The sequence below is a fragment of the Halichoeres trimaculatus genome, unplaced genomic scaffold, assembly GCF_033239565.1.
Source record: "Halichoeres trimaculatus isolate MK-OKI-2021-1 unplaced genomic scaffold, fHalTri1.1 fHalTri1_scaffold_7, whole genome shotgun sequence".
Classification (NCBI taxonomy): Eukaryota; Metazoa; Chordata; class Actinopteri; order Labriformes; family Labridae; genus Halichoeres; species Halichoeres trimaculatus.
Genome location: NW_027437185.1, coordinates 537,785 through 549,524, shown reverse-complemented (window position 1 = coordinate 549,524; position 11,740 = coordinate 537,785). Strand labels below are relative to the sequence as shown.

The 11,740-nt window shown below is 42.5% G+C and overlaps 1 protein-coding gene across 1 annotated transcript in view; it reads right to left on the bottom strand.

The window, feature by feature from the left end:
* Nucleotides 1-55: 55 nt before the first annotated feature.
* LOC141793863 (tectonic-1-like) overlaps nucleotides 56-11,740 on the bottom strand; it is a 34,288-nt gene continuing 22,603 nt past the window's right edge. Inside the window, exons 11-15 of the mRNA XM_074674733.1 lie at nucleotides 11,165-11,253; nucleotides 10,355-10,492; nucleotides 10,113-10,266; nucleotides 7,175-7,306; nucleotides 56-237 (exon numbers count right to left, since the gene is read on the bottom strand). Coding sequence (XP_074530834.1) covers nucleotides 91-237; nucleotides 7,175-7,306; nucleotides 10,113-10,266; nucleotides 10,355-10,492; nucleotides 11,165-11,253 — 660 coding nt within the window. The 3' untranslated portion in view covers nucleotides 56-90. The remainder of the gene's footprint in view (nucleotides 238-7,174; nucleotides 7,307-10,112; nucleotides 10,267-10,354; nucleotides 10,493-11,164; nucleotides 11,254-11,740) is intronic.

Sequence of the window (11,740 nt, the reverse complement as noted above, 5' to 3'; positions counted from 1 at the left end):
CACACACACACACACACACACACACACACACACACACACACACACACACACACACACACACACACACACACACACACAAGGTACACAAGGTCAGATGAATGGGAAGAAGAAGTCAACGGGCAGCCTGGCGTTGATGGTGGGCGTGGCTCTGTAACCAGGACGAGCAGGTGCAGAGACAGGTGTAAATCTCACTGAGCTTCTGACTGACAGGATGGGGCTTCCAGCAGAGAGGGAGGCCTAATGGGGAAACAACTCAGTTACAACACAACCAACTTTAACACAACCCTTGGCAAAACTATGGATCACCAGTCTTGGAGGATGTTCATTCTGTTGTTTAATTTTGTAGAAAAAATGCAGATCACAGACGTGACACAAAACTTAAGCTTTTTCAAATGGCAACTTTCTAGCTTAAAGAAAAAAAAACAAGTCTGTAACAGTTTCTTTTTTAGATCGAGGAGAAGGAAAAAAAAATTAAATCATGAAAAACAAACAAGAAAACACGTCAGCACACCACTAGGACTTTGTTGCACCACCTCTGGCCTTTTTAACAGCTTGCAGTCTTTTAGGCATGGACTGAACAAGTGACAAACAGGACTCTTCGTCAATCTGGCTCCAACTTTCTCTGATTGCTGATGCCAGATTGGAGCCTTGTAATGGGCCATTTTCTTCAACTTCCAGCACAGATTTTCAGTTGGACTGAGATCTGGACTATTTGCAGGCCATGACATTGACCTATGCGTCTTTCTTCAAGGGAAGTCTCACAGTTTTTGCTCTATGGCAAGATGCATTATCATCTTGAAAAATGATGCCATCATCCCCAAACATCCTTCCAACTGATGGAATGAGAAAAGTGTCCAAAATGTCAAAGTAAACTTGTGCATTTATTGGAGATGTAATGACAGCCATCTCCCCAGTGCCTTTGCGTGACATGCAGCCCCATACCAGCCCTGTGAATCAAATGTTTTCTTCAGGCAGCTGTCTTCATACATCTCATTGGAACGGCACCAAACAAAAGTTCCAGTGTCATTATCTTGCCAAGTGCAGATTCACCATTCATCACTGAATATGACCTTCCTACAATCATCAACAGTCCCAGTTGCTTTTCCAGGGCCCTCTACGAAGCAAGTTCAGCCGAGCGAGATAGCCTTGGAGCTACCTCGCTGAACTGAGCGCGGTAGCCGGTCTCTTAAACAGTTTCACGACGCTGGTTATCAACCTCATAAGTGGATCCAGCTAGGCAATGAGCGCGTGCACGCATGTAAGGCGGAGCCCGCTGCATCTGACCAATCGCGATCATGGGGCAGTCTGGAGCGTCAGAGCAGGCCGGAGAGAGAAGGACCGCATACGTCACACAGGAGGAGCAGGAGGTGATCATGAGGAAGTATGACGAGCTGAAACATGTAATTAACGTTAAAAGCAGCACTGTCGCCGCTGCTGAAGCACGGAAGGAGTGCTGGCAGAAAATTGCTGACAGTCTAAATGCGCAAGTGTAGTGCAAAAAAAAAATATTTTGTGCCATTATCATCCTGAAATAGCACTGTTCACCATGCACTTTTACTGTAACATGCAACATATCTAATTTATTTCTTAGATGAATTTATTCATTTGTTCATTCCTATCGTGTTTACATGTTCTGTGAGACATGTAGCCCACATGAGCCCTACATGAATTCCTGTCTCAATTTTAATACGAGCGATAAAATATTGTCATGGAACAGAAGTGTTGGTGTTGAAGATCTTATTACGGCAATGAGAGTTCTTCATTTCCTTTAACTACCTGTAGAAAGTGTCATGTACTAACAACCCCTCCCTGGAAAACCGGTAACTTTCATAAAGGTGGTCATCAGAAAAAGAGAGTGGGTCAGGCTCCGATGTCCACAGGATCCCCTGAGAACGGACAAGCCTTTTTTTCATGAGGGCTCATTGGTCAGTGGGCGGGGTTTTCTAGTCCGCGAGTTCAATCTGGAACCTAACCTGCCCTGGAGCAGGTTAGCCGTTCAGCGTGTGCTGCCATGGAGACTCGCCTCGCTGAGGAGTGATCCCGAGTCGTAGACCAGGGAATCCTGAACCTATCCTCAAAGCTACCTTGCTAGGCAGTAATCCTGTCGGCAGAGGCTGGGCCCAGAGCTACCGTGAGCTACACTGCAACCTTGTTTTCTTCTGTATAGGTGTTAAAGACGGCTTTTTCCCAGTCTTTCTGTAAATCTCATTTCCTTGAGGCGGTTTCTTACAGTTCAGTCACAGACATGGACTCCAGCTCATGCCTATTTGTTCCTCATTTGTTTTGCTGTGCATTTTCTGTTTTCAAGCCATACTGCTTTAACTTTTCTGTCTTGATGCTTTGATGTCTTCCTTGATCTACCAGTATGCTTGCCTTAAACAACCATCCCATGTTGTTTGTACTTGGCCCATATTTTAGACACAGCTGACTGTAAATAACTAACATCTTTTGCAACATTGTGTGATGATTTACCTTCTTGAGAAGTTAATAATCCTCTCCTTTACTTCAGTTGACATCGCTGGTGTTGGAGCCATGATTCACGTCAGTTCACTTTGTGCAGCAGTTCTCCAAAGTGTGTGCACTCCTTTTTAACTGCAGACTAAAGAGAGGATCCAATCTGATGCTTGTGTTAGTTTTAGGAATGAACATTTACAGAGATTGATAAGGGAAACCGTTAATGACTACCACAGTATTTAGGGCCAGAGCCCACTAACCGCAGGTGCGATGAAGGCCCTGTTCAGATAAACGCGTATGCACCTAGCCCCAAAATTCAGTCATGGCAAAAAAATTTATGAATCCAGTGTTTGCGCAAAAAAATTTATGAATCCAGTGTTTGCGCAAAAAAATATACTCTATAGTGCACCCTAAAGGCTAAAAACTGCAGCCCCTCGGGCTACTTTAAGCTACAGCCCTGAAATATTTTTTGGCCAGAACTATCATGCCTAGACCTACAAAAAAGTCACCTATGACCATGGTAAATTCCCAACAGGAAATTTGTAATTTGGACTTTAACATTGGATTTGACGATTTATAGGGGACGTATTTTTGAACTAACTAGTTGGAGGTATTCTTTTAACAAATCAACTTCAAACTTGGCTTGTGTATACTCAACACATTAAAGATACAAAGTTATTAAAAGAATTTTCACAACTCAATGGGCACGGCCAGGACAAGGGCTCAAAGTTCAGCATTTTTTCAACTTTGTCTGATCTGCACGAAATGGACACGTGTGTTCAGCGTTACAGCCCTGATGCATCTATGTCATTATTTTTCCTGAAAGTACAGCGCCCCCAAATGGGGACAGGAAGTTATAACAGTTTTGGGTATGTATTTCAACAAACGAGCCCTAGCTTTTTCATCTCATCAACTCCAAACTCGGCTTGTGTATACTACACACATTTAGGATGAAAAGTTAATAAGAGATTTTTTGCAACTCAGCGAGTGTGGCCACAACCAGCTGCCAAAGTTGACCATTTTTCTAAATCAGGATAACCTTAATAGCAATCTTCTGCATTCTTGCTTCAGGACAAAAATTCACACATATGTTCAGTGTCACACCCTCAATGCATCCATATGCTCTTTTTAAGATTAAAGTTGGGCACCCCCTACTGTCAACACAAAGTCAAATGTTTTATTCAGTGATTAAAAGCTCCTCCTTTTTCTAAATCACTTTAGAAACACATAAGGTAAGCGTGTTGCAAATACACTACAACACAACGTTTCCAGAGGACACTCAAAGTGATGCACATCTGTTGACATGCTTGTTGTTGCTGGGGATTTTCAGTCAGCTCTATTATGGTTATCTTTCCATCAGTTTTATTGGAAACGTGTGTGTTTTTGATTTATTTAACATTCAACACATGTATTACAGTATATGCACGGATCGCTCCACATTAACGCAAGGTGGCTTTGGCATTTCCAGTTACCGTAAAAAAGAGTAGAAGGGGACAGTAGACTGTGTTATGGTGACCGAGTTGAAATAAATAAGATGCTTGCTGGAGAGGCCTAAAGTGTCTGACAATGATATACAGAGGATCATCCAGGTATCTAGTACAACACCATGTAGCAAGTCGTATAAAGGCTTTAAAATGTTTGTGTTTTTATTTCTTTGGAGCTTTGAAGGTAATGTGATGAGACTAGCCTGAGCTAGGAGACCTGCTTTTGTGTTAAAATTCAAAAGCTTCAGTTAAATCATGTGTATATACCTCTCACTTAATGTTTTTGTACTTTTATAAAAATAAAGGGTAGAAATGGGGCTATTAGAGATCTCCCTTAAAGCCCCATAACTGCTTAATACAAAACTCTCACACATGAGATTCCTATTTAATACCTTCAACATATTCTATAGCTCTTAATCTAACAACACGCTATAGAGCACTTGGCGCCAGCTTGATGCTTACATACATTGGAAAGTGCATTAATATGCTACCGGTAAGCATAAATTGATTAAGCTGTTTTTCCAGCAAAATATCAACTTTCATTATTGAACAAATAAATGTTTAACTTTATCACAAGAGATTCATTGTTAATCCATTCAGCATGTTATATCTCTCCTACTCCACACAACAGTGGTGTGGAGAAGGCTGGAAGAGCTGTTATTCCGTCTTTAAAAGGACACTTATGTACAATCACACCAAATCTCCTTCAGCGCGTAAAAAAATAAGCCGTATTTTAAAACATCAACATAACTATCAAGATTAACAACACAGCAACGAAGATGCACTGTCTCGGATGATGACGACAAACATTCAGCTGTGACTGTAAATCCCCGGCAACAACAAGCGTGTCGGCAGATGTGCATCAGTTTTAAGAGTCCTCTGGAAACACTTCTGTTGTTTTATGGTCTTTGCAGCATGTTTTTGGAATGTGTTGTGATGTGCTCTTTGCAGCACGTTTTTGGAATGTGTTGTGATGTGCTCTTTGCAGCACGTTTTTGGAATGTGTTGTGATGTGCTCTTTGCAGCACGTTTTTGGAATGTGTTGTGATGTGCTCTTTGCAGCACGTTTTTGGAATGTGTTGTGATGTGCTCTTTGCAGCGGGTTTTCTAAATGCTGCGCACATGTCACGTCGATAAAGATGTTTTCTTAATTTGCTTGTGTTTTGTCTTTTAGCATGTGCTTTCTTATGTTGCTGCACTGAGAGCTTTCAGGGCCACTGTACCTTTAGGTTCAATCTGCTTCAAATTTCACAGACATCATCAAGGTCCACCAACACATCTGCATCCTCAAATCTCTGCTACTGCAGTAGTGCCACCCCCTGGAAAGGAGTGGTACTTTCTTCCTTGAATATTGTCCAATCTGTTCCAAATTTAACACACATGATCACAATCCCACTCTGGACTCGTATACACATGCATTACAGTTATACAGTTATAGGTAAAGCGCCACCTGTTGGTCACAAGTGATAATTACTTCAATTAACACCTTTGAGCATGCTTTCACTCCTACACACTCTCTGAAGATCTCTGACCCATAATACTGACAATGATAATTATATTTAAGTCATATCCATAAATTCTGGTCAAAACCAGTACTGCAACCTGCTGCAAATATAACTTCTTTGTGAGCCAGATATTGCTTCCTATGGGAAGGCTGCAACAAACCTGACGGAAGCACTGATGGGCGAGAGCCCGCTTATCGCTGCTTGCAGCTTTAATTTTTTTTGATTTGTGTCACGTCTGTGATCTGCTTTTTTTTCTACAAAACTAAACAACGGAATGAACATCCTCCAAGACTAGTGATTCCATAGTTTTTGCCAGGAGTTGTACTGTCAGTACTTCTAATATTATAACAAAAGGTAGTCAGTACAGAAAGGGTCAAAGGTGGTGAAACTTTGAGATCTACAGTTGTATATTTGATCCAAAGTGTTCAAAGACAGCAGTGTTAGCTGAGAGAGCAAAGCTAGGAATGGACATGAAGTAATGGAACAGAGACACCAAGTGATCTGATGGTTCCCCTTTGGTTATGCACTTAATAACTACCAAACATAGACATGTGGGTCTAGCTTTCAACCCTGCCCCTGAAGTGAAAAAGAGTAGGGAGGAGGACTTAAAGAATCCTGAGGAAGAAGCTTTATACTGGTGTCAGACTTCCAAAAAACAGTTTCTGCCACCCGAGACAGCTGTTTAGACGGCGATTCATCCCCTAAACAGTCCAGTTGATGAACAGATGAAGTTCTGTAACAGTTATTTATATTAAAGAAACCAATGTCAGCTGCCACAACCTGAATGGTAGCCTACAACACTGTAACACTCTTGTGTGTGCAAGGAGAGGGATTGACACATTGATTTGTTGGGCAATGAGCTCCCAAGTCTTCCTCTTCTCATGTGCAGTGATCCTGGGACCCAGTGTCGCTTTTAATGCTTTTTTATTCTCCACCACAAGCTGAGCTAACAGCAGGCTCTGTCTAGTTCTGTTTTTTATCCATGGCGTTTGTTGTTTGGTAGTTCCGCCAAATCAAACCACTTTTTAAAAGGACGCCATTAATCACAGGAAGTGCTGACAGTTGAGGCTGCGTCTACCATTAATAACAAACACATTAAATAGTAACTTGAGCAGCATGGGCTGTGAACACAACAATAAGCTAATCAAAACACTGGGCATGTGAATCAGGTACGTTCAAACGTTTTGAAGCTGAATCACAATTAATTTAATTTAGCTGAGTTTCATCATCGTGATATAAAATTAATGTCACCATCACACATTTCCTAAAACAGTCAGAGTGATGCGTTGATTTTACTGTCCATTCATCACTAGGAGCACAGAGCACTTTTTCCCCTCATCTTTTCCCCTTCAGTACCAACCAATCACAGCTTTTAGCAGACTGCGTCTTACCTAGCAACAGGGTCAACCACACCTCCTCACTAAGATCTGTCTCCTCTTTGAGAGGTAACCCTAATGTACTTCTGCTGTGATCTGGCGCTATAAAGGATATCAAATTAACTTGACTTCCAGGTGAGGTGGGGGTCCGGCTAACGTAACAGTAGGGGAAACATTGAACTAAAACCCTTTCCAGGGAGAAAAAGTTTTAACTCTTTGATTGTCAGAACAGCCAGCAGGTCCTGAAAATCTAATATGAGTCTCAGAGTTCAACTGAGGCTTCTGGAAGCTGATGAAGGTTTCTTTGTTGGTAAACTGATAAAAGAAGAGGTTTGAGAAAAAGCCTGTCTCTCACCAAACTGCTGCTGTTGGTCTGGATGATTTCTCTGACTCCCACAATCTGAACTTGAGGGTTCACCAACGATCCATATTTAGTCCATTCAATTTCTAAATGCCGAGACAATGGAATGCTGCAACTCTGGGTTTCCTGTGAAGCATGAACACACAAAATGAAAGAACACAGACACATTACTTCATGTGTCCTTAGTTTTGAAACATGCACAGGGTCGACTGAACGCTGAGAAAATTTAAACTAAATACTAAAGTCAAGAAAAATGAAATGAGTAAACACAGAGCAATACAAATGTAGAGAGAAAAAGATAAAACATTGAATAAGATGACAATGATATCAAAATATTGACAAAGGCAAAGATCATACAGTGAATTAAGTCTTCAAGCTAAAACCAAAAGAAATCAATTCTACCATAACTTCAGCATTGATCTGCCTTTTTAAAGCTGCCGCTGAAAACAAAGTGTTTGTGAAATGTTTACAAATTTTTGAAGTTGCTTTTATAGTTTTGTTTTGAGACTCATGTTTATTTTCTCTGATTTTAGTGAAGCAGATTAAGTCAACATTTTTGGGGGAGTCATTCACTTCATCATACAAGCACCAAATTTGGCACAAATGATGTCAAAGATGTGCTTTTAAAGAAAAATACATTATCCACCTGAAAATTCAAGATGTCTGCCTTCTGGACTGCCAAAAAAATAGTTTTCTGGATAAAATTTGAATGAGCAGAAGTGTCAGTGTTCCAAACATAGAAATGAATGTATTCTCACTAGAAGAACTCAATGGTGTCAACTAAATTCTGCCGCTAATTTTTCAATACGGCAGCGGTCATATGACTCAACACCAAGGGGCAACATCTGGTTAGTAAAAATGAAGCCTATGCGGAAGTGCTAAAAGTCGCTGTTCTTCGAGAATCTGCTTTAGGCTGGCTGCAGAAAGACCAGAAGTCACGTAGACCCCCAGCCAAAATAACAGACTTTTACTGCATTAAAAAACATATTTACAGCCTGGTTCAACAAACGGCTTGGGTCTCAACTCAACTCAAAGTTTATTTATAGAGCACATTTAAAACAACTGAGGTTGACCAAAGTGCTGTACAAACACAAACAACACATATGGCTTACAATATCTAAAACATAAGTAAAAGTCTGTATTCATTAAAATACATTTAAACACATAGAAATAAAAATAAGTAGTGGCTGCTAGAGCCATATACTCTGCTTCACAGCTGGATAATGCCACTGTTGGCTGCTTCTTGCTCTTCCATGATATCACTGCACCATTCTCAGTTAAACTGGAACAATATCCAGTGGTGCTTCTCCTGTCATTCTTGTCAGCTGCCCAAACAGCGTCACTACGCCCCTGGAACTGTAAGCGTTTCTCACATTTCTGGTAGTGTAGTTCCTGTTGCATAGTACCCTTTAAGTACCTCAATACGTGTTTTGCAGCAGTCCAGTGCTGTTGCGTTGGTTCTGCCAGGTGTTGTGATAGCTTACTCACTATCCAACTCAAGTCGGGTCTGGTACATGTCGTGATATATATCAAGCTACCCACTATCTCTCTGTAACATGTTGAATCAATGACATCACCATCATTGTCAAAATGTAATTTCTGCTCAGATGGGGTAGACCTGGGTTTACATTCAGACATTCCAAATCTTGCTAACATATTCTCAATGTGTCTCTTTTGTGTCATTTTGATTTCTCCATCACTGTAGTCGAAATCAAAACCTAGGAAGTGTTAAAATGGACCCATATCCTTCATTTTAAACCTTCTCCTCAGTATTTCTTCCACAGCTCTGAGTATGGCGTTGTTACTTGCGGCTATGGTTAAATCATCAACCCACACTAGCAGTATAACTTTCTCATCCCCAGGTTTTCTGGTGTAGACACAGTGGTCAGCATCATTTTGCACAAAACCATTCTCTGTAAGGTGATCATGCAGTAACATATTCCAGTTACGACCAGACTGTTTCAACCCATACAATGATTTGTTGAGTTTACACACAAGGGGCTCTAATTTCACAGACCAGGCGCAAGCGCAGGCGCACCTGCCCTGCGCCCGGCCTTCGCCGCGCGGACAGGGTGTGACTGGCGCACTTTGCAAGTTTCCTGCAGTGCCAAGAGAGGCGCAGTCAAGGGCAGAGGAGCGCAGAGCTGCGCGTCCATGCCTCCCTCCGTGCAAATGGCAGAGAGGGAGGCGAAGAGCCGTGAGTGGGTTTAACACAGCCGAGCCCTGTTTTCACCGATCAAATGAGCGCCTCTCCTCGCCTTTAAATGCCCTGCGGCCGAGGCGCAGCGTCTGATTGGTCTGACTGATCCACAGCACCGCGGAAAGTGTGCTGGAAAGACCAAAATATTGGTCAAATTGGCAGCACAAGGCGGTGCAGCGCACGAAATGAACACTGCGTGGGGTGCGCCAGACTTGTGCCCCCTGCGCTGCGCCACGAAATTAGAGCCCAAGGTGTTCAACTGCTCTTGAATTGACCTCAATATAATCCTCACAGTCCATGGGAGCGCTTACTGCAAAACCTGTTGCGGATCTGAGCAGCAATTTGCACTGCATCGGTCCACAAATGCTTTGAGAGGTTGCTCTCCAACAGCATGCATTGTGTCATCTCAAATAAGGTTCTCCATCCCCTTTCAGCAGTTCCGTTCTGATGAGGTGAGTAGGGTGCACTCGTCTCGTGCCTTATCCCATTACTCCCGAGTAAGGACTGGAACTCCTGCCCGGTAAATTCTGTACCGTTGTCAGACCTTATACACTTAATCTTCCCATAGGGAGCTACATCTGCTATAAATTTCTCTGTAGCTTGTGCTGCATATGTGACTCGTTCATTGTATACTTATGGCCGTCTTTTCATGCACAAAGGAAAGCAGCGTGCTGACTTTCACTGTGCAGTAAACATAACTTTCATTCTGACCCTGTTTTAATCTGAACTCACCCCAGGGTTGAAGTTGCTCCTGACCTCCACCCAGTCCAGTGGAGAGTCTAAGGGGGAGTTTCCAAATGAAGCCACATACTGAGGGTAGTTTGGTCCTCGGAGGATGTCCAGAAGCACCTGGGAGATCTGGGAGCAGTTTGCAGCGTCCTCCAGTCTGTGGGGATGAGACAATGACAGATTTACTCAGGAATCAGTGTTATGAGAAACATGGATGAGGCATGGTGAGTGTGAGGACACCATGCCTTAATGTGCAGCCTGACGCAGAGTCCAGACCGAACAGGACTGGAGAGCGCTGATGGCGTCCTTGCAAACAGTCCTGGTCCTGAGGGCTGTACAGGAGAGACAGGGTGTCTCTTGGATCCATGCTCCTGGAGATCGAAGTGACGGCCGCTGTCAAGGGGCAATCCTGAACTTAATCAAAGGCTTGTTGCCTTTGAAGAGGATAGACACGAAGGGGACAGGATACTAGCAGGGAAATGGGAAAACGCTGTTTGGGTTTGGCTTTACAGATAGGCAAGAAGTCAACAGGAAGTCAAAGAGACTACTAAAGCTTAAAGACTGAGAAGAATCACTGGCATATAATCAAACAACTAGGCTTAAGGTGCTGAAATGTGACTCTGTGGTTAAGTGGCATCATGCCTCAGGTGTTAAGATAGATACTTTTAATCATCTTTCTCTTTTGGTGACATCCTGCCAATCTGTTACAGTAGAAAATGACTGTATTTATTCAGAGAAACTTAACATCAGCTGTCAGTGAGATCACGTAGGATGTTTACACAACACAATCTACCCAATTCAATCTGACCCTGAAGTATGACTATGATGAAGTATATAATCAGTCCATCTGTGCCTTCAGTTTTGTTTGTCTGTCTTCATCATTGTTGTTCTTTATGCACAGCTGTGGTGCAGGATGTTTGGTCAATCTGTCAGAGTGTGTGATGACACTTCATATCATCTTTATTCCGTATACCATCAAATACTTTCGTTTCTGTAGCTCAAAGTGGTTAGTGTTGAATGTGAGGGAAAATAAAGATGAAGCAGGTGAAGGATATTCTGCCACTTTTGTTCCAGACACCAGAGGAAGTCCCAAAACGTAACCTGGATTCCCACTGGAGGGGACAGCAGCCTCCTCTTGGTCCTCCTGTTCACACACAGGAAACACTTAGTGTGAATAAAGCCTCAGTGGTACTGACAATTATTACATCTAGAGTTTGACCAGTTGTGGTTCTTTATGGTGGTAAGATTCCCTTCATTGTTATGAGTATGCAATGCTGTCATTTTTAAAACTTTCCTCTAACCATCCAGGCTAACTCAGCCAGGCTAACTCAGCCAGCGACATGAGCACAGATCTCAGCTGCTTTGTGTTTCACCAGTGTGAAAATGTGCTGACAGCAGACATGTTTTGAGCTGCATACAGCTGTGGGAGAAGTTTGATGAAGATTTGAACAGGACTGCTCTCCTGTGGCTGCTGGTTGGTCCACAGGTCTAAGAGGTTTGTTCGTTATCTCAGGTGCTTTGTGAGGGAATGAAACGTTTCATCACAGTATCTCAGACACCAGATTGTGGCGATGAGTCGTAAAAATACTCTTGTCTTTTCCTGTTTGGTCATGGTCCCCATGTGTGCAGCA